Source organism: Prinia subflava, chromosome 1, assembly GCF_021018805.1.
Source record: "Prinia subflava isolate CZ2003 ecotype Zambia chromosome 1, Cam_Psub_1.2, whole genome shotgun sequence".
Lineage (NCBI taxonomy): Eukaryota > Metazoa > Chordata > Aves > Passeriformes > Cisticolidae > Prinia > Prinia subflava.
The window spans coordinates 62,777,254-62,801,472 of NC_086247.1; the positions used below are offsets into that span (position 1 = coordinate 62,777,254).

Genomic DNA, 24,219 nt, shown 5'->3' on the forward strand with positions numbered 1-24,219 from the left:
GTTGGAGCAGAGTTCACATCTTTTTATGTCTGTCTTCAAAAACCTATTTTTATATTGACTAGGGACTTCAGATAGTCAGACATGAGATAGCGTTTGCAGCCCCCAGATTTTTACAGGTGACTTGACACACTCTTTCATCAAACCACAAATGTATTTGCATTTCTCAGAGCTGTGGAAATACCACTGAAAACACAAAGCAGATGTAAAGCAGAGGCAGAGATGCCTGTTTGAATAAACAAACAGCGTGACATATTAGCTCTGAGGTCTAAACATTAATCTTGAAGTGAAACTTTATGGAACCAATTTTTGCAGCCATAGCATCAATCATTTTCCTGCTATGCTACGGAACTGAATATTTGGATTTGATGAAGTAAAAAGGTCTCAACTCAACTGCTGCAACAAGTGGTGCACAGACTATTACGGAAACCAAAGTTCATCGGCAGCAGCTTTGATATGGGGAAAAATGACCCACATGAGTTTCAGCTTAAATCCACTGTGCTACAATAAGCCAATACATGAAACTTCCAGGACTAACACACAAATATCCTTTAAAGTTAAAGCTCTGTCATTACAGACATAAGATGCCCAGCACTTTACAAGAAGAAATTGTCAGCGTTTACTGCACTTTCTGTGTACAACAAACCGAAATCAGCCTGGCGTTGCCTATGGGCGAATCCCATATTTCTCTCCAAGTCAGACTCCGATAATAAAACCTAAATGGCTTTTATGATGTTAAAGTAAACCAATTATTACAAATGTGTGGACTATAATAACCTAATTACCCAATTTAATCCGAACAAACACAAGATGAAAACTAACCAAATTCATCTTCTCCAGCATCCTCCAGTATATCTCTTAAAAGCCTAATGTTCTCAACAGCAGTTATCCCTGCTGTGTCTATTGGGGTCAGCCACTCAGATGAGTGGGGGGCTCCCTGTGTCCCACAGGGCCCCCAGGCACAAAACCAGAAAGGAACTCTTTTTGCAAAGAGATGATTGCTGGGGAGATCAGGCACCTCCAGAAACAAACAACAGCAGACAGTGATTTCTCTGAGGCCTGAATTTCAGACCTTGTCACAGAGGCTCATTTAATTCATTCCTAGACACCGTGAGGACATTTCAGTGTTACTGTTTTCCAGCCTTCAGGCCCCTCACAATAAATATGTCCAAGTTATGAATTTGCACACGGCTTTACTGTTTTGACATACTCAATCTTCACAGTAATAATCTCCTGAAAAATTCTGCAATCAATGATCTTGTATTTTCATTTCAAGGAAAATAAAAACATTAACTTAAAAGAACCTCCAAAAGCGACAGAACTGATACTTGAAACATTTTATTAGGAACATTTTCATCTGAGTTCCCATGACCTATTTTCATTAATTTAATCTTTTCAATATTGATTTTGGTTTCCTTGGTTTGTTTTTTTATTTTTTTTTTAACTAAACATGGTGCAGCAGTAAATCAAACAGAAAAATCTATTTTGTTTTACATCAGTCCAAAGTTTTACAATTATCACAAGACAGGTAATTTTGCTAAATATTATTACCACGCTGTTTACCTGAAGGTCTACTATCCATTGAAACTTGTTGATTTGCATTCATTAATTGTGTATTTGTTACTGAGAGTCCTGTATCAGTCCTGTATCATTTCAGAGAAGTGCACATTTTAGGCTAAACAACTCCTCTTTGCTTTGATGACCCCACTTCACATTATTCTTTCGTTTATTCATTTAATATTGACATAGATTGGGCCACCTTGTACTCTTCCAGAATTTTTTAATTTTTCCCAAGGAATAAAAATTATACACTTATTCTATGCCTGGGAGAAAGCTTCAGAAGGAATAAGAAATAAACATAAAAAGCACTTCATGTTAAATATTAGCTTAGTCAATAGTCAGTGGGCTGGAAACAAATTCTACTGGAATTCCAGGAACGGTGGAGCTGAACTCACCAGGCGAGCGTGTGGGTTCCGGTGGTAGTAAAGCTGTTTGTATTCGTCCATCCACACCTCGGCCGCGCGCACGCTGTTCGCCAAAGCTTTGGACCGCGAGTATGGAGCTTGTTTGGGGAAAACGTGACCTACGTGGGAGCAAGGATGGATCTCAAGGCTTCCTCCACACTGCCATATCTGAGCAAAGAATTGACATCGTGTGTATCAGTAATTTGAGTCTTTTGCAAGCTCAAGGATATAGTAATAAGCCTATGTAAGAATAACACCATCTCAAGAATACCACGCCATACTACAAGTAACACATACAATAATTTTGTGTCTCAGTTGATGACTAAACTGGATAAAATTACATCCTTGTTGCTCTTAGTAATTTTCTCTGAGTTCACAAGGAGATAACCACATCTCTGGTTCCATCTGGAGAGCAATAGTTTCTTAGTTTTATTTTCTCCTGATAAGATGTGGTCTACAATATAAGTTATGCAGGCATTGGTTAAAAAAAAAAGGCAAAAAGGAAAAAAAGCAAGTTTCTTTTCCAAATTAACCATGGAAAGAACTATCTCAAAAAGCAACCAGTAGCTAATAACTAATTCTTTTCAGAAATCTAGAGATCTGTATATCATCCATATATTCTACTGGAAAGCTGACTTGACAAAACAGTTAAGCTTGTTGTATCATCGAAGAATAGTCAATTGTATTCCCATTTGTACATTCACCAATCTAGAGGGGAGGCATAGGTACCTGGTGATAAAATCCCACTAATCTTTTCACTGGAAAGCTGGGAAAGGTACCCCAGACCCAACACATGAAAAGAAAAAGCAAAGTACTTCCATAACTTATGGTGCTCCAACCAACAACAATCAAACAACCATCCCTATCTAAACCAATATTCCTGATGATGCCAAGGAAGTACTTGCACCTGAATGAGGAACTGGCAGAACCCTGCAAAGCTTCACTCTGCCCTTTTGCTCATGCTCCTGCCCCTCTGTCTCCCCAGGCTGGGAAACATACAGCCCACGAGATGAAGTCCAGACACAACCATCAAGTGGATCCATTAACCTCAGCACTCTGTACACATTTTTGTAATTACATTCTTCTCCTCTGAAAACCAAGGACTTTTGGCAGTTCATCTACACAGCCACTTTCCCATCACCCATTCTGATCTGAAGTTTGATTACTTGAAAGGAAAGCACAGCTAGGTATTTCCTATTCAATATTGTATGTGACCACAGCATGGCAGATGCCTTGTTTCTGAAGGAGGCCTGAAACAAGTTTTCCAAAATTTAGTCAGATGGGAGGAATATATCGCTGTACTTGACCTAACCTGAGGCTGTCACCAATGGCTCTGATAGGCTTTCCATAATAGATTTTGAATTCTCCTCATGTATTCAACCATGCATAAGTGGCAGCTCATCATTCTTTTGTAAATGGAAGACAAAGGAAGATAGCTGGGATAGGCTTATGGGGTAGAGGTTTTCTCCCTGACAACATTTTTGTATAAGACATACATTTTTAATTACATGTTATTCAAATGAACACGGCAGGAGTGAAAAATATGAGGTAGCAAATAAAAGCTCTGCAGCTAATAGTGTCAAAAGATCAGTGGTGGGACTTCTCCCACCTCTCTCTCTCTAAGAGTTTTAGGGATCTAAAAAGCTAAAGGCTTTCAGCTAACACAAGACAGGACTTGGTTTCAGACTACTAATTTTAGGGGTTTATTTAAGTTATTTGGGATTTCTCTCAAATTTGGAAATTTGGAAATTAATGAGTGTCATCTCCATTGATTTGGTTTTGGATAACAACGGATTGGACTTTGGTTTGGACTTGGTTTTGGTTTGGACATTGGATTTGGTTTTGGACTTTATGTGTGGCACAATACTGTGTTTAATTATCAAAGTGTAAGCATTGTAATAATATGCTTACTTTTCAAACAGAGAGTTTCCGTAAAGATATAGGTAATTCATTATTCAGCTATAGGGAGTACTGGATAATTGTTACTTCCTGGATTTAAAATTTTCATTGCTTGTTTTTCATGTGAGGTTTCTGTCCTCTTTTTTGCTGCTTTTCAGGGAAGCAGTATATTTGTCATTTGAATAAAGATGATTAAAGGAATTATACAAGAAATCTAGAATTCTGAACTGATCTTTTAAAATTTGCATATTTTCTTAGGTAAGTTACTCTACTGCCATTTCAAAAGCTGCTATGAAACCAGCTATACTCTTTCACTTTATGACCTCCTTTTTTGAGATTTGTTTGAAAAAAATATTTTTCGTAATTATTATTTCTATGTTCAGGATTATTTTTTAAAGCTGCGATTTACCATTCAAGATTTTTCAGCAAATATTAAGAGCCATAAATTTATTAGTTTAACAATTTCCAGTGTTATATTCCACATAAGAATTTTTTATTCATCTTTATTGTTTAGATCAATCTACTTTTAAACAAGATATTAGGAATAGATGATAAAGACTACTGAAATAAAAATGTTGTTAAGAAGGAAGCACATGCTTCAGCTCTTTCATGATAAAGTCTGATTTCAAAGGAATGAAACAAACTGACCATGCCTCTGTTAAATTCATGACAAAAAGAGAATTCCATAACAGCTGAATTTTTAATAATTAAAGCTCTTCAAAAAATAACTGTAGGTTGCTAAGCAATGCTCATTACATTCTAAGTATTTCATAAAAACAGTATAAAAATTATCTTGTCTTCCTATTACAAAAGAAAATTGAATATACTTCAGCTAAACAATTCCTCAAAAGGTTTATTCACTTTCATTTTAATGGAAAAAATATGACCTTCATATAAAATCAGCTACAAATGAACAGCCATAAAATAAAGCTACAAATTTAATAGAGAAACTAAAGTTGATTACTAAATACTAAATAAGTGGCTCTGCAGAAGATTCTCCATAAAACTAGTTCAACCTTTTGTAATAGAAAAGCAAATAAGGTTTCACGAATATTTTGCAAGCTCACGTACCTGCAGATCTGTTTCTTTACTAGGTCTGGATAACTCACAGCTCTCATTATAAAAGCACACATTTTTCCTTCACTAAGAAAACAAGGTGACATTCCTTTTTACTTTCACTTTCATCTTGATGCATGCAGACTATCAGCATATTTTCTTTTGTTTTCACAGACAGATGGTGACATTATGAAAACCTACAGAAAACGTTCAGAATCTCACCTTGAGATCGTCATCCCTGCCAGGGTCTCTGGACAACTGACCTTGTGCTGGGTCAATGAATGCTAAAGAATAAAAGCTCTACCAGCTCATGCTAACATTTTAAGACTATATAGAAGAAATAAAAAACATGAAAAGGATGCTACATTCTAAAAAAGAGCAAAATGTGGAAAACCCTAAATTTCTGCTCCTCTCTCTCTGCTACAATTTGTTCTTGATGACTTGTGGCTAAACCCCCAGTGTGGTGCTCATGCACAATCTGCTGGAAGGTGGGTCTCTCTGGGTGGAGAGACCCACCAGACACATGGACCCACCCTGGCTGCTCTCAACACAAGACAGAGTTCCAGATCCAGACAAAAACAAACAATACAAAAATATTGGAAAAGAGAAGACCCCAAGTGTTCTGAGGTGTATCATCCAGGCTCATGGGCAGTAACATTTCTGGGAAGAAAGGCCTTTTTGCACGTGGTAGGCTGAAGGACAGACCACAGACATACTAAGCCTTGGTCCAGAAACAAATTTGCATTGCAGCGCCACTTGCAGGACCAAGAGCAGAGAGGGGACAGAAGCTGCAACCAGATTCCATTTGCTCTGAGTACAAGAGGTAGAAGATGAAAGAGCATGTTTTGAATACCTCAGAAAGAGGAGTTTCAAAGCCCATTATGCCCATGAAGTGAAATTTTACCCAGTCAAATAGCATTAAGCAATCCAAAATCAAGGTACATTGACTCAATTCTGCATTCAGCACGTAGCCTCCATCTCTCTTAGTCATCATGCTTTTAGCGAAAGCTTTGTCCTTGTTGCACCTCTCAAAACCACAGAGAATTTCTTCAGCTCAGAACAATCGAAGTGCAAGAAAGAGGAGGCTTGAGGACAAGTCTTTTCATGTCATTGGGAGAGAGTGATGTTTTCAGAGAGGAGAACAACAATAAATTAATTTACAGTGGTTTTGAGTAGTTCTGCTCCTAATTTTCAGGTCTGACACATCTAGAAAACGCAAGGACAACAACACTAACGATGATTTATCCCTTCTGACCTCTTGGAACACCGCGGGCAGCCAAAAGAGCACAGTTAAACAACATCATAGCACTCTGCTCTGTTCCACAAAATCCTCACCACACAGGCACAAGTACAAGGGCTCCAAATCAAACAGAGCAAAGCATGCTGCGTACAAATGCCCAGATGCTACTGGCAATCTGCACTAGGAAAATTGGCATGGCCAGGCATATTCACTGGCCATTGCACAGCCTGTCCTGTTAAACTATTTGTCTCCCAGGAGTCGCTTCATCCACCTGCACTTACACGCTGGCTTAGCCCATTGCAGAGTGTGAGCTCTCTCCTGGGGACTCTGCTGCTCCCTTTGTGCTTCTCCTGTGTGCTGGGCCACCTCTGTCCCATGAGGAGGCCACAGTCTTGCATGTTGAAGGAGTAAAGGCACTGCTCACACAGGCTGCTGCACCCCACAGAACCAGTGACATGAAAAATGAGACTGGCTGCCAGAGCTTCGTAGAGGTCAATGGCAATGGAAGGTTGCAGCAGCTGGTACTGGGGTACTCTGCCAGCCTTGGTCTCCCCAAAAGGAGGAGACAAAGAGCAGAAAGCCAAGAACTGCATGTCATGTGTGCCATATTAGAGGTCTTCTTTGAGGAGTTGAATTTCTGGATACACCAGAGATTTCTGCTTCAGAGGGTCACAGGGCTGATGGAGGTGGGTCAACTGCTTTGTGCTTCAGGTGGAGGCCTGCTGAACTAGACCAAGACTACTGAGTAGGCCGTGTTTGGGCTTATGTGCCAGAAACTATTCCGTAAAAGAAAAAGGAGTTGGTCATGAACTCAGATCAAACAGCATTTCCAGCTGAGAAATTTCACTCCAGAGAGAAGCCATACCATCTCTAGGCCTGTGCTTGTTATCATGCCTAATAATTTTTGTTCCTTATTTTTACATCCTGTTTTCTATGATTTCTGCACTGCAGGCAGCAGGAGATCAGAACAGCAGCCAGGAAGACTCCATGCTTCTCTGGTTAACACACAAACATTCCGAGAGACAGTCTGCTGATGTCTCCTTTCTGAAGTAATTGGTTTTGTAATATTAAATGCTATTTAACCTTGAAATCTATTATCACCTGGTAAAAAGACCAAAAACCCTCCTGTAACACAAATCAATGACTCACAGAAATGCAAACATGACCATCAAAAATAACAGATGATGGGCAGAACAGACAAGGGTAATCCAGGATAATAAGTGGTGAACTCCGTGAAAGCCGAAAGCAGCCCTACAGCATCCCTCTTACATCACCACTGGATGGCTTCCATGAGCTAAGTGGGATTTGGGGCAAACCATAGGCAGCCAGTGCTCGGTGGGAATCAGCCACAGCACTGGTACCAGCTGAGCAGAGGAGAACACTACTTCGCTGTCAGCTGGACTGTCCTGTGTCTCCTCTCTTTTTCTGCTGTAAATCATTTTCATTACAGCTCTCTGACTCACACCCAAGCACTTGGTCACACCTCCTGTGGGGTACAACTGCATGGTTACTGGAGATCTTCCCTCCCACCTTTTATAACCTTTGTACAAACTTTTTCTCAGATGAAACAATAAAGCCTTAAAATTAGTTCAGGACTTGCCTTCTCCTGCCCCACTGGGAACTGCTCACTCCATCAACCACAGCAAGAACTCTGAGTCACATCAAAGCACTACAAATCTTCTTCCCAATAGCCTCCTTCAAGCTGCAGGATGTAAACTTCATCCACTAGGATCCCACCCGTTTTTACATCTTATACTAGAGCTCAAAATAAAGACACGCTTTTAAAAATTGCTTTAAATGGCTATTTAGAAGAAAAGTACAGCTATCCTGAAGTGCAAGAACAAGATTTATATAAACACCTTAAGAAATACTCCCTTCTTAGCACTTGCTTGCATTACAGCTACTTCATTAAGTAAAAGGGCATGAAGAAAGAAATAGGAACTTGTTGTATTCTGAGGAAAAGAAACTTTCAATTAAGCCACCTACCCTAAATGAGAATTCAAGGTTTTCTCCTCCCCAGACTTCCATTCCTGTGTCATAGGAACCAAGATAATCAAAATACTTCTTGCTCACAGAAAATAATCCACCTGCCATGGTTGGAGACCTATAAAAGAGAATAGTAACTCTGAGCTGAATAAAAAGAAAAAATATTAAACCAATGCAACAGATAAAAAAATACAATATATTTTTATTTTCTATTTGCTCAACCTTTTCTGGATACAAAGTAACAGTCAGATTTTATCAATTATTATGAGGCCATTTGAATATAATTTCATAATAAAAAATTGTATCTGAAACAAGCACCAGCATGTAAAAATATTGTTAAAATAATTTTTTCCAATTGCAGTGTCTTTGTGTGTAAATTAAGAGCCTCTTGACATAACAGAACATTAGCTTCTTTGCGGCAGAGCTGTATTAGTCAGCTCTGAAATTCTAAGCGCTGTATCCTTACCTATTTTACTTAAGCAATAATGAAATATTTGTGCTTTAGTAATTAAAAACAATTCATGATGCCATTAATATCAACTGAAAAAACTCTCAGACTTTAATTATTAAGTAAATATAGCTCCTAAAGAGACTTGTTTTTTTCTGAGAATATCTACCCATCTGTATGTTCTTAAATTTTATACTAAATTTGGGGAAAAAAAAAATCAGGAGCCATGACTGGGTCCTCATTGAAGATCACAAGGCCTGGAGAGACAGCACGCTTAAGGGATGTACTTCCAGTAGGGTAGAATGTGTACATATATAAGTTTGTATTTGTTCAGTATTGTTCCTTATTGTTTACAGTCTTGGGATGACTCTCTTTAAAGTGCCAAGTGTGTAAGTTCAGCTGACATCATGTGAATTTTACTAAATTGCTGCTGAGGTAAATATTAACAAAAGCAAGATGCATGATCAATACTCTTAATCTGTCAAAACTAATTTTACCAGCTATATTTTTGAAGCAACACTGTCTCACACTGTCATATGTTGTTTCAAAGAACAGAATGAGATGAGACAAGACAGAAGGAAAAATAAACTCCATAACCAGTCAAGTCCTTCTGTCTCCCTCCAGATCTCATCTTTCCAAACCACTCTGTTGGTGACACCACTCCCAGCACTGCTGCTTTCTCCAGACACTTGTCGAGCTCACAGTCCTCAGGCTACCATGAAACTTTATCTCTCATCATTTTCATCTTGGCATGTCAAAGATAATTCTTCTTATCATGAACAAAAAAAAAGCATCATATTTGAACTAAATATTTTAAAAACATTGACTGTATTTAGATTTTTTTTTTTAAGGAGGAGGCGGACTAATACATGCTGAGAAAGCCTCAATTACTACCTCACTTTTCCCATTAAAAAAAAGAAGTTCATTCAGTTGAGAATAAGTTCATTAATATTTGTGAAACACTGGATATTAATATCATGATAAGCAACTTACAAAAGACTGAGAAAAAATAATTCCATATTTTTGTGGTCTACAGAATAACAAATAAAAGTATTAGCAAAATGACTGTATTAAAAATGTCGAACAGGTTAATTTACTACAATAAACTGCTGAAATATAGCAACTTCCATAGCACACAGGACTAGGTTGAACACAGCAGATCCTCAGCTATCAGGATCTTGTCTACCATTCCCATTTTCAGATGCCTAGTTTGTTCTATTCTCCTTACCTCTCCTAAAATACAATGTTGTGTGACAAATAATACCCATTGATGGCATCTTGTCTTAAAATAAAACAAAACTAAAACCCATTATGAAGACATCAGTCTGAGCTCTATGAGTTAGCCCTTCACAGAAGCCATGGTGGATAGAGCTGTATTGTTTCACGCCAGTAAATAACTGGCAAAATGGTTCAGCTTTGAAAATAGCACAGTGAACTACAACTATCGTTACAGCACAGAAACAAATCTTCAAAACTACTTTTACCTTCTTACCGGTTGATGATTTTTTTCCCTTTTCATCATTGCCCATGATAATTTTTTTTTTTACAACACAGCCCTCTTTGCTTTGCACAGAGGACATCCTCCAGTATTAGTAAATCAGTTACACTCTTTCCATGTGCTGGTAAGCATCTGTAAGAGTTTGCCTAGAGGAGTCAAGAGACTACTTTGCAATAAGTTTTCCATGTGGAAGATGAAATTCCAGCTTTTGGAGCACTATTTTTTCCAGAAGCATGGTAAGCAGGAGCTATTTTGGAAAAAATGGGGAACTAAACAAAATACTACTCTTTAGTAGTATGTTCATTTCACACATATCTCTCAGCACCTGGCATTTTCAGGTGAAATCAAAAACACATTCACAATTTCTTAGGATGCATAAAATTAACCTGATCACGTCGGTCTTGGACTTCCTCCGTTTTTGTTCTCTTTCAGGGGTGCTATGCCAAGTGAAGACCAGCCGCCAGTCAAATCCACCGATCTGTGGCTCACCAGCATTTCCCAAGTACTCGAATGTATTCCAGTCAATAACATCAATAACAGGGCAGACAACAGCTGTTTCCTCTTCAGCAATCCTGGTATGTTTTTAAAACAAAAGCGTGACTTCCATTAGAAATTTCTCTAAAAATAAAAAAACTAGACAAGAACTGACAAGAACAAAGAATGCTTACAATATCAAACATGAAGTTTTGCTCCTTTTCAATTCATGCTGCAATAACAAGGAAATGATGATACGATAAATACAAGAATAACCCCCATTTTCCTACTGGAGATCATCAGGAGGATGTATCAGGATGGACTCTGCTGGCAAGCATCAACCTTCCTGGATGGTGGAAGCAAGGTATGCCAGATGGCTTGAGATAACACATTCAGCATCTGGCTTGGCTGCCATAGCCAGCACCCCTTTATCAACAAGAAAATGTCCATTTTCTTTGGTACAGGTAGATGTTTTAGAGAGTTTTGCAATGATAAATAATAAACCAGTGAGACTCTGGGCCCTTGAAGTCATGGCTGTTCTTGCAACTGTGATCATCTGCAAATGTTGTACTCGGTACTGCAACAGCAACTCGAAAAGAAGCCTTGAGCTTAGAAAAAAACAAACCTGCAACGTGGGAATTGGACCTCCAACCACGAAACATAACTGAAGGAGGTTTCCAGAAACCCTAGCAACATAGGAGATGAAAAGGAGAAAAAAGACAACACTGCAGAATGACATTCCTAACACCGAGGGTTATCTAAAGATAGTCAAGATCTTTATCATACTAAGAATACATCAGAGCTGATGACATTTCTTGAGGTATACTTCTACAAGGAGATAAATCCCTTCCTCCCATTTCTCAATATCATGAAGGGTTTTCAGGATTCCTTTCCAAAAGGATTCATCCTTACAGAAGGCAGTGGGATTCTTAGCCTTCTTCTCACCTTCTAGAATGGCCACCCTCAGTACTAGGAGCAACATCAAGCACACAAGCTCAAGCCAAGGTCCTTCTCCTAAACCACTGTTTAGCACCTTCCCTGTTCTAGTGTTAGACATCTCCTGATAGTTGAGTGAAATGAAATAACTTGATTGACTTAAAGATGCACTTTAGCCCTGCATCTTGTATTTACATATGTCAGAGGTGAAGGAAAACTGAATATATTGTATTGCCAAACAAGTAAGGGATGCAGTGCCTCTGTCATTCAAAGGGAGCTCATTCCTGATGGGATTGTTAGGCTAAAAACCTGTAGGCTGACCAACAGCTCATACTGTGAAATTAGAGTAGCTTGTGATGGTTAAACACAGCAGAGAACAGCAGCAATTCCAAAGTAATATTGTCTGAGCTGAGAAAGACTGCCTTAAGTGTGAAATGGCCTCTTGTTGGTGGAGAGAATATATGAAACAGCTGCTTTCTTCTTTATGATCTCCCATAGAGACCTTGTTTGGTAGAGCACACAAAAGGCCTTCTACAAATATTGTTATCTCCTGTCCCACTTGCATAAAACTTTGTACAAATCCTTATTGTACAAAGCAATGAAAATGATACACACACAGAGAAAAAGAAAAAATATCAATAAAGTGTAATAATATTTTACTCCTCCTGTACCAAGTAGGGAAATAAGTAAAAACTAGGTAGCTGGCATATCATTTCAATTATGAAAGGAATGAAGTAAGTGAAAAGCCATCACCTTTTCTCCAAGTTAAGAATTAACTAGATGGTACAATGCACAGGCAGCTTACAAATACAACTATGTTTGCACTGCAAAATGCTAACCCTGTTGAATTGCTGCAAAGCATTTGAGTCAGATGTGTCGCAGAAAAACCCCTTAGAGATGTATGTCTGCATCTGCAGCAAGAACGGCAGGAATTCCAAGAGAGGGCTAACTTTTTACAGGTGGTGATTATTGCGTTTAAAGTGATCCCAATCCTTCCTCAAGATTGCCATCTAGCGGTGCGCTAAAGAAGTGAAGCAATCACGGCACCGTCTCCCTCGTCTCTCTTCAGGGGACAGTTGTTAAACCTGTGCTCATGATTTGATGTGCATCCCTTTTCCTTTCTTCACACTATCATAGTTAGCCCACAGTTAACTGGAATACCCTTGGCGTGAAATTTAGAAACAAGGTAAGTGTGACTATTTCAAGAAACCAAAAAAAACCCCTGGAATAGTATTCTAGATATAATCTCAAAGGGACGTGGGGAACTTGTGAACACAAGTGCCGCTAGGGATCAGGAAGACTCACACACATCTCATTATGTGTTTTTGGGAGTCTCTCTCCAGTTTGTAAAAGGCTGCTTTCTCTGGTCCTTCTCTGTAGTCTACAATACCTGGTGGGAATCTTAACAAGATCCAAATCAAATCACTGGCCTAGAGAAAATATTTTTTTTCCTTTTAGTTATGTTTTAAAGAGAGTTGGTTTTCTATACATAATATTTAGGAGGTCTGATTCAGGTCCTGTGTCTACCAATATCCATTAATGGCATCAAAGGGGGTAAAGACATGAACTGCTAGCAAAAGGGGCAAAAGCAGGAGAGCCTCATGGTGTGATGCAGGTGTTGTGGTGAGGTACCAGGGGCTGAACTCATAGCAGGAAAAGTGCATGTATGGCTGCTGGATACACATGGGTGAGGCTTCAAGAATACAATAAATACTCTCAGCTGTAACAGAAGGCTAGTATTCTGGTTTCTAAGGGGTTTTTGTTAGAGTTTTGGGAAGGTTCCTTGGTGTTTTGTTGTTTGTTTGCTTGGTTGCTGTTAATTACCAGAAGTTTTCTGAAGAGGCTGACAGACCTGCTGAATAGACAAGAGACTACACAGGCATAAAGCACAGTGTCCCAGGACAGATGGTTTCCAAGCAAGAGTCAGTGTTGACATAACATTAACTCCTCCCTATCCTACACCATGATCCTTTATATCAGAACCAGTCTGGAAAGGTGGATTTGCTCAGGACTAAGATGGAGTTTATTGACTTGTATTCCAATCTGCTTATGCAAACACTGCTTTGCAGGGCACACATCTTTCCAGACCTTCTACTCATCCACCACCCAGGCTGACAGAAGTAGCCTCCTTTGCCAAGGTAGGTTCAAAGCTGGGGCTGTGGTCTTGTCATCCTGAAATCCAAAACTTTCCACTGCCTGAAGAAGAAGAGCGCTTTGGTCCTCTGGACAAAAAAAACCCCCAACCAACCAACCAACACCCCACAAAAACACAAAAAACCAAAGAAAAATACCTAAACAAAATGCATCATGATGTCATCTTTCACACTTCCATTTGCTTCCCACAGCCAGGAGACAAACACCAAACATTTCCAATGCCTCAGGGAGCAGACTGCAGTAACCTTTGGTGAACCGTGAGTAATTTTTCCACTGCAGGAGTGGGCCAAACTGTCTCACCCCTTCTTCTCCAGTGAGAGAGAAAACCAGCCCGGAGCAGAAGCTCACCTTGCCAGCAGCGGCTCCAGCCAGCCCTCATGGCATTCACAGTGGCAGTCCAGGAACGTTAGGATGTCTCCTTTGGCCACAGACGCCCCCAGCAGCCGCGCTCGGACCAGCCCCTCTCGCTTGTTTGCCCGGATGAGACGCACCTTGCGCAGGCCAGCCACGTAGTTTTCCAAAGTCTCCTTTAAATGCTCTGTAACGAACCAGAAAGAGAGGGAATAACATAGTCTGAAAATATTTGCTTATGTCATGCCATAGGAAGCTCTCTCCTCACTAGCATATTCCTTACAGTAGGGTTGTGGCATTTTGAATTTGGATTCTGCTATGTATGTTTAGAAAGGACATAAAAAAGCACAGAACTTGGATGGACACAAATCACAGTTACTTTTAAGAAACTGAACGCTTCACATTTACCTCTGTAATACATTCCCAGATTGACAAATGCTTCTCAAAAGTGCCTTAGGACTTTCCATATAAAAGTTTTACTCTTAACACAATTCATGTGTGGTAGAAAATGCCAGCATTGCCTTTATGTCCTGTTGTTCAAACAAGACCAAAGAACTAGGTCACTGTCATTATATGAGACACCAGGGGAGCATTGGAGCAATTGAAACTTGCTCAATTCAGGAAACCTGAAGTGCTCTGATCAGACTGCAGTCTATCTATACACACAAGCACTCATGTTACAACACAGCAAATGTGCTTCCCCATTCCAAACCAAATTTGGTCGATAAGCCAAATTTTTCACTGGCACAATAGAAAAAGCTATTTTTCAGTGAGAGTCCTTTGTTGTAGAGTTTTCTGGTAAATGACCTGACCAGCATAACTTTTTCTCCTGTGAACTGGCTGACCAAAAAAGCCCATCAACAATCAATATTATTTATACTTATTTTTCCTACCTTTGTCACTGTAATCATCTACAAGGATAATTTCTTCCAAAAGTATATCCGGAGATGTCTCAAGAACACTGTGAACAGTTCGCAAAAGCGTTGACCAAGCTTCGTTATAAAAAGCTATCACAACAGAGGTTTTTGGCAGGCTATAATAATCATATTTCTTCTCTTTGCATCTGTAAAGGAAGAATAATATGTAGTACAAGTGCAAAAGCATTTACTAATTTTCAGGAAACAATTCTCAAATCTCTTTGTATGCTAGTTACTAACTGCAAGGAAGAACACAGAAAGGATCTTAAAAGAACTGCATGTGTGTGGAAAAATGTGTGAGAAGACATTAGGAAGTTGCTCTTACAGAGGTTCCATTTCCACACAAGAATTATGAATAAAATTCTGTAAACTACCAAAAGGTCTAAAAAGAAAAATAATAGGAGGTATTCTGGGCTGGTGTAGCTGCAGTAGCTGTCTTTGCACAATTTCAAATAGAAGAATAAGCAATGGCCAAAATGTGCCTCAGATCAAAGATAAAAATAAAAGAAATGTAAAACCTAAGTGCAGTAAAATCAGTAACATAAACTAGTGGTAACTGTTGCTTTGGAAAATAGAACAAGTGCTAGACAGTAAAAATACAACTGTGAAGGAACAGCAACATATAAAGAGAAAAAAATCCCAAACCAAACAACCAGCAACAAAACTGAAATGTATGTACACTGAAACAGAATTTGGAGAGACCACACAACTGGCAAAATCTAATAGTGAAATCCACGAAAACCTAAAACAGATATAGAAATGCATGGATTTGACTCTATGGAGAGCCAGCAAGTTTGCAAACCTTTGGATTAAGCTCCAGAATGTATTTCCTATAAATACATATAGGAAGTTCCCTAAATGAACATAAGGACGCCAAGAAACTTATAGCTGAGCCAAATGTATAAATTCTTAAAAGAATCCCCTGGTTTAGAAGAATTTTAAAATAACGATGGCATTTTCTACAATTTCTCCTCTTTGCCTAGAGCATTCCATATTGGCAGTTTTTATTGCCTGGAGTCACCAAGGCTTGTAAGGGGCAGAAGGACAGACTTCAACTTCTGTAGACTGTTAAATCACAACAGATACCAAAGCAGGTAGGACATCCCTCCTACCAAAACAGAACAGCAGCAAATCCTTCAGAACATATGCAATGGGGAGCTGAAACGGGAAATTAAAACTGACCAGTAGAAAATGTGACAGGAAAATCCCTTAGGTCAATTTAGGGGCACAAAAATTCCCCAAAACACGAAGAAAATGACATTAAAAGTAAACTGCTTACCTATAGCACACTGAGAATATTTTAACAAACTATTTAAGGTTGCTGTGTCTGCAATTAAAAAAAGGCTTATAGGTTTCTTTGAAGATTAGGCAGTATCTATTAAGATCTGCTGTACAGAAAGAAAAAAAACCTGAATCTGATTATACCTAAAATTAGAATTCTTACGAGGAAAACAAAAAGTCTGTAGAGCAGTTCTGCAGTAAATACATTAAAATGAGGAAGCAACAAGGACAAAAGACACTCAGGCAAAGGAGACACCCAAAGGCTGCTTCCCAAACACGAAAGGAATGCCATGCAATGACACCCATGCACACAGACATATATATATATATATACAGGAAGGTGCACACAGACACACACAGTGATCTAGTGGAGCACAAAAACGCCTGTCCCTCCTGGCTGTAACTTGTCCTGAGGGGCTTTCACAGAGGCAACTGTCTCACACCAACACCTGGTGAGAAAGTGATTTATTGAGCCAGACATTCACGTATGGACACATAAAAAATGAAAAGGAGTGACGAGAGACATTTTCATTAACATCTTTATTTTTAATGCAGAAAAACCCACTGTATGAATCCAATTTTAGAAATACATATTTACTTTAGCCTACTGGAAAACATTTCCGCTCCATGCTGCCAGGAAAAAAAAATCCATATAAATACATATATATATATATATATATATATATATATGTATGTATGTATATATATATATCTTAGTCATCAGTACCAGGTGATTTTGAGTTCATTTCTTGATGGAAATAGGATCTCTACATACCCATTTTAGAAAACTGAAGCAAAATATAAATAAATAAATTTTTAACAAAACAATACAAAACAAAAACAAAAAAACCCCACATTCTTGAAGAATATGTCAGGAAGATTAATGGAAAAATAATGCAGTATTCCATTTAAAGAAAGGAAACCTAAAAGGTCTAAAGAAGCTTATAAGTCTAATTATAGAGTAAAGACTTCAACAGATTTGCCTGAAATTACATGCTGGAGATGGGAAACATAATTTGGCGCAGAGAAAGGCAATCCCCACACTGTTTGTGATTCACTGTGCATTGCTGCCTCCTTCCTTGAGCACACCTCACACTGCAGGAAAAGGTCAGCCTACTACAGCACATACCAGAACACACATTTCTTAGGTTTCCAAGTCAAGAAAGAGGTCAGCACTAAAAAATGGGTTTAATTTACCAGCTCCATGGTGGAAGGCAGCATAGGAGTGCAGAGAAGTGACCTGCCATGGTAGCAGGGCAGACTGCTGGCCAGCACAGCCACCCTGACCTGAGCAGTAGTACCCTGATACCTTTAATTAAAAAAAAAAAAAAAAAAAAGGGCTAAGGAACAAACTTCAACTTCTGTGCAGATTTGCATGTTTATCTCAGGTATTATTTCCAAGACATATATTTCTTGCATCTCAGCTGTTAGCAGTCTCAAATAGTGTTGCTAAAGTGAAGGGCACTTTTCCTTATCTTTCTGTAATGAGTTCTGCTAACCTTTAAAAATTAATCCTGTTCAGGAGATTACAAACCTAAAGCATTTAAACTCTGGAAAAATTATAGCATAAGAAAATCTTTTAAAAAGTAATGAATCCCTGAAATGGAAATGCTTGGAAATGTTGCTGAATAACAATTAAGTGGCATGCATATGCACAGGACAGTAAACATTACCACTTCACAAGACATAAAAACTTTAAAAAAACCACTGTGAGTACGAAACCTAATTTAAAGCCTAGTGGTCATAACTCATTTTTTTCATTTCTCAACTCCTGTTTATCACAGAAGCACCTTAGCAGCTCATCTTCTGCATTCACATTAGCAAACTTCAAGATGTACTTTTATTCTCCATGTGTCAAGCCAAGTATCCCAGTTCCTATTTTCCAAGTGAATCATTTCACTCCTACTTTGGATTATTCAGGAAAACAAATGCATATCAATTATGGTATGTCATTAAAATGACAGCAACTGGTGACAGCAGTCCTAAAATATGTTTTTGCAGATACTGGGAACATATATTTATGCATTCTATACTGCAAGCTGCTTTTGGCTTCTGAGTAGGTTGCTTTTTAGTGCCACCCTCAGACCCATAACATGGTCCTTTCCAATAGGGAGGACCACTTTAAAACAGGATTAATTGCATCTCACATTATTCATCCCAAAAATTACCTGCCACCTTTGAGCTGATCATCTGGGCTCTGCAGATCCATAAAGGCAGATCCAGAAGGCAACTCACCTCACTCTTCTTAAGCCACTGATCCAGCACAGCCCAATAGACCTCAGTGGGTCCCCACCTTCTTCTTGTCTATAGAGGTTTGACTATGGAACTGTTGCTTAACTTTTCTATTAATGAAGTTAAATGACTATAGGAATCTACCTATGGTCCCTATCACTGGCTGTGATACATCACTTTAAACCTAGTCATCATAACTACCAAATGGTTGGTAAAAAATAACACGGACATGAGGAAATTAGTTGCCTGTAAGTGTGACATTTCCAAGCATGGGAAATAAATGCAGATGCATTTGAAGTCCAACATTCTTTCACTGTTCTCCTTATCTTATTCAATCACATGAACTTTACTGGTTTTTTAAAAAATTAAATGTATTTTAAAACAAATAATTATTACCTAAATTAAACATGGCATGTTGTGCATGTTGAGTGAGTTCATTTTCTTCAGAGAAGTGCACATATCTCTAGTCAACCTGATTTTGGTAACAGTTATCAGACACCAGAATCACTCACTGAGGAAAAACCTGTTGCCAGCACATCCAAGAGGCTTTTCTAGAGGCATCAAAATAAACGTATATAGTTTTAAACAGGGCTGAGATTTCAATGACAAACACTGGTAAATAATGACTAGCAATGCAAAGGAGTGACACCTGCTCCGTCTCTGCCCTCTGGTCACTCCTGCAGATTCACTAGAAAATGCATAAGCAGAAGCCTTGTGCACAGCAGAGGGACACTCAGAGCAAACATGGCCAGGACTGCTCCAACCATCTTCCAAGGAGCAGATGGGGACACTACAATGCTCCAGCAGAATCCTGCCTCTGCATCATCCTTCCTTTCCCTCAGGCACTTTCTGCCACACTGGGTGGGTGTTCCAGAGACCCTCCTACTTGATCACTGTGGCATAAGACAGACATAAAACAAACAAAAGCCTTGTCTTCTGGCATTTCTCATCAACTTACACTAAGACAACATCTATATTTTAGAATTCTAAATGCGTTCATCCATAAATCTTTTAATCTTTAGATGGGAAGAAAGAGAAATTATGCTGGTATGTACCTGAACACAAAACCACATTCACTATATACTGCCTTTCCTCTGTGTTTCACTACAATTTCTACTCAAACATCTAAGTCCACAAAATGCAAACTGAAGGCAAATATGTAAAATTGTATCATCATACATTCAAATTCCTCTGGGTTTTTGGCTTTGCCTTTTTTACACTGCATGTTTAAGTCACAGCCTAACTGAGAGTAAACAGCTGACAAGTTTAATAAATTAACCTTGGAATCTACTACACTACACAGTCTTCTCTTAGCAAGTTTTACAATAGGTTATTTATTGGAAACTAAGGAGACATCACTCAGGAAATGCCTAAACAAAATTAAATGGGTTGTTTTCAAGAACATTTGTGTCAATTAATGTAATCACTCAATTAATTTCTTTGTAAGGAGCTGTTCCTCTAAGAGATGTGTATCTATACACAGGGAGAGAGAGCATGAATGTGTGTGCACACTGGGCACACTGCCATGAGTTAATTACGAATGGTTGCTGACATGCTCTTACTTAAGACTTTCACCACAACTGTGACAATGATACAGAAAGGGAAAATACTTTTAATCTCCACATTCGGTCTTCTGTATGCATGGTTACTTATATTTTAAGAAAAAAAACCACAAAATGTTCTCTGAGTTTTCAAAGATTTGTTAAGAACACAAACTGCTCATAAATTATTTAATGCTTTCAGAAGGTATACTTGAGTAAGTTTTGGTTTTGAAATTTCAATGTGAATGCCCTAGGCAAGTTCAGGATCGCTCAGCTTCTCCCAAGAAGTGCAAAACAGCACATGCCACTGCTGAAGATGATTTGACTTGATTTATGTGACTACAGTACGTGACATATACACCCCATCCCAGTGTCACCTGGAAAACACTGCCAGGGCTCTACTTCAGGCTGGCTTTCACATGCTGGGCTAGGAACCAGGTTGGCTGGGCTCTTTATGAAGGGCCATAGACATGCTGACACACCACACAACCTCCTTTCCTCTTCCTAATTTGAGCAGTTAAAAAACCGACTTAAACTGCTCTTTCAGTAAGAGGTGTGCTCAAAAGTGGCATTTTGTAGGCTGTAAGTAAATGAGGCTGATGGGGATGAATAGCAGCATCCATGGGCATCTCAGTCTGGTTTCACCATCTTCATTCCCACTCCATAAACTGCAGAGGCAGCAATGTGGGCATTGGTACCAGCCAAGTATCTTCACCCAAAAGAAAACCCCTCCTTCTCTCACCTTCCCAAAGCCATAGCAGAGGAGACAGCAGTACTGGGATCTTCTACCCCCTTTTCTGCTTTTGCCCAAGCCACAGCTTGGGGTTCTGCACATGTATCCACAAGCATCCCAAGCCCTGCAGCATGACACAGGTGGCAGCACTGGTTTCTAAGCCACCCCACACAGTTACCAAGGCCGTGTCCCTTACTCCAGGCTGAATATGTAATTGAACATCCACTCCTCACCCCTCTCTGTGGAAGAATAACCTATGGATAAAATGCAGCACACGAGCCAAAAACAACACCACCCAAAGCCTGGGATACAAAAGCGCACCATTTCCAGTGGAATTAAAGGATGTGATAAATATTATTCTTATCTCCACCAATCACTACTCAGCTTTTCATGCCAAATTTATTTTCTTACATAAGACTACTCTTTTTTTTAATTAAAAAAAAAAAAAAAAAAAGGTTTATCAGGGCATGGAGAGGCTCCACCTGGTTTTACACACCTACACAGGCCACATGTGTTCAACTGTTGCAGAAAAAGGCACTGACAGTTTACAGAAGGTGTGTCTTGGTGTGATTAGCTAAGCAGATAGCAGCAAGGTGCTGATAACTGCCAGAATAGGCAGATTATTCAGGGCAAGGCTGGAACACTTATGGAGATAAGTTCAGGGTGCTGGCCCACATTTCCCCACCACCCGTCCCAGCCCAGCAGGCTGGCTAAAAGCTCCCTAAATTATATCTGCTGAAACAAACCATGTCAGAGAAAGTACCCCTGTACAGTCCACAACACTGTGATACGATCAAGTCTCTGGAAACAGAGGCTGGCTTGATTGTAAAACAGTTTCCCAGATTATTTAATGTTCTACAGAATATTCACCCAACAACAAGACAGTCTTGACAAGACAGACTGTCAAAAGCTGTCTTAAGATTTCAGATAATAATCAGCTGTGCTACCTTATGTACAAATATTGTGAGAGGCAAGAAAGAAAGACACTAAGTCTGAAACAGAAGAAAATATTTGTTAAGAAGTTGGAGGGTAGAGAGGAGGTGGTCACAGAAAGCAAATCTGTGACTTTAAAAGATTAAGAAATACATTAAGAAAAAGATGTCTAGAAAGACCAAGTAGGAGAACTGACTAAATCTGTATTCTAAAATCACAAATTTAGGAAATCCAGAGCCTCCTAATTCCAAATTGTTAGAGAAAAGTTACAGAAGTTCCTAACTGACCCAGATTCTGGATGTGCAGATGAGAAGGAAATTCTGAATTTGACACTGTTTTTTGATTTTGATTGTGATTTTTGTTTTATTTTGCTGAGCTGAAACAGTGGTTACATTTTGTTCAGATGCTTTCAATTTTCTTCCAAGATAGTGAAATATATTTAACCTTTCCACAGAGACATCCTATTTCCTACACCTACATTCAAAACACTTCAGTGTGAGTAATTTGATTCAGGAAAAGAAAATATATTTTACAAAGCAATAACGGAAAGAAGTTACTGTACTTATCACTATAAATAAGGTGTGGATGCACCTGATTCTTATGGATAATTGTTTACAATAAAAGCAGTTTTTGAATTTAAAAAAAAATCAATTTTTGCTTACTATCTATCACAAATCTGGGAACTTTTTCAATTTAAAAATTAAATCAGCTGAAACCAAGCAATAATCTAGATGTCAACAGTTTTGAAAGACAGAAAAATCTTAGCACAAGATTATTATGCTTAAGTCAAACATAACATTCCCCCAAAATAAATAATATTATAGGCATAAATTATGGTTACAGAGGAATTTGAGCATTTGCGTGTATCTAGATATGTATACAAAGACACTTAAAGATATATGCACAGGTACTTTAACATCTAGATAAAATCACACATATACAAAAAAATATATATAAAGAATTTCTCCAAAACACGTAAGATTATCTAGAATTAGAGAAAAAAAACTCTAAAACCTTCTTTTTATAGCTGAAAAATATTACACAGACCACATTCAATATTTTGGGGGCTTTTGTGGCTACTCTAGGAAAGACAGGAAAGAATTAAAAATCCATTTCCTTGTGATCACAAGTAAAATGAGCCCCAGGGGCTGAATCAGGCTTCTACCATGAAAGAGATGACTTGAAATGCTGAGTCGGCACAAAAGTGCCTAGTCCTGACTTGCTCCTTTTGTACCAAGAGCCAGCAAAAAGGTAACTTGGGTGCTTTTACAGAAACTATCCCCAAAATAAGTGAGAAATGCATCCCTACTGTAATACAGAAAGAAGAAAAAAAAAAAAAAGTAGAACGTTTAAAATCTGGAACAATGCTAAGGAAAATAGTCCTTAAACTAAAAGAAGCCAAGTAGAAAAACTGGAACTGTATTTCTTACACATAGTAATAAGCTGTAAAAGGCTAAGGAAAGTATCAGTTGTCTGCCTAGCCCTACAGTCCTGCAAAAGCAGCACACAACGAGAAGCCCCATGGGACACAATGCAGACGTGTTGTTGCAGGGGGAGGAAGGCAGAGCAGCAGCAGCAGCCAAACCCCACGGTCCTGAGCTCATCACATCTCACTTACAGGGCCCAAACAGGGCCATCAGGAAGTCAAAGTCTGACAGAGGACACTTGCTGGTTTTAAGCCTCCTATAATTGTTGCTCCCTTTATGAGTACAAACTCAAGAAATGAAGGGTAGATGTTGGGAGGACAAGCTGGGCCATCCAGTCAACCTTATGATCAGACCAAAAAAAGAAAAGGAAATCACTGTGGCAGTGATGTAGCCTTGAAAGAGGCTGTTGAATCAAAGGTTGTTGAATCACCATCCTTGGAGGCTTTTTGGAGGTTAGACTAGACATCCCAAAGTTTCCTTCCAACCTCCATCCTTCTTCTGACCCTATGGCTTATTTCACTTCTAGCCTTGTACAAACTGTACCATCGTTTAGTAATTTACATTCTTATCCTTAAGATTCCTCCAAATGGACATTTTTATAGATTGTTTATACATAATGCTTATTTGTTTGTATGTATATTTTCAGTAAAACTACATAATTCCTCTGTGATGATTATCAGTTGCTGATGTCAAGCTCAATTAAAGGAAGCAGAAACTGTCTAAAGGAACAACAGTAGTTGTCAAGTTCTTTGGGTCTGTGGGTCAATAGAAACAGGATCAGTCATCACAAAAATCAAGCTGTGGTGGTGGGAACAAGAAGGAATTAGGACTTTCTGAGTATTTTTACTGTCAGGAATATATTAGTAGGAAAAAGATCTAAATCTGAAACTGCCTGGATTCACAGTCAGGTGTCATCAATCAGTACATTATTTGAGCGAGTAATCTCAGCCAAACTATTCTTCTCTTCCTGTAGAGAGTATTACCAGACATAGATATTAGCAAATATCTGCAACAGTTCTGTTCCCAAGGCAGGTCCAGGACACATAATATGCAGCAGAAGAAGATTTTTTGCATCAGTTTCTGACACAGCAACGCCTTGTGTAATTCATTTTGCACATCACATTTAACAGCTTACTGGTTTGGATACCCTCT

The 24,219-nt window shown here is 38.8% G+C and overlaps 1 protein-coding gene across 1 annotated transcript in view; it reads right to left on the bottom strand.

The window, feature by feature from the left end:
* The window catches only part of GALNT12 (polypeptide N-acetylgalactosaminyltransferase 12), a 45,797-nt gene that overhangs the window by 18,124 nt on the left and 3,454 nt on the right, over positions 1–24,219 (bottom strand). Inside the window, exons 2-6 of the mRNA XM_063398374.1 lie at positions 14,897–15,066; positions 14,001–14,190; positions 10,475–10,660; positions 8,143–8,260; positions 1,953–2,129 (exon numbers count right to left, since the gene is read on the bottom strand). Coding sequence (XP_063254444.1) covers positions 1,953–2,129; positions 8,143–8,260; positions 10,475–10,660; positions 14,001–14,190; positions 14,897–15,066 — 841 coding nt within the window. The remainder of the gene's footprint in view (positions 1–1,952; positions 2,130–8,142; positions 8,261–10,474; positions 10,661–14,000; positions 14,191–14,896; positions 15,067–24,219) is intronic.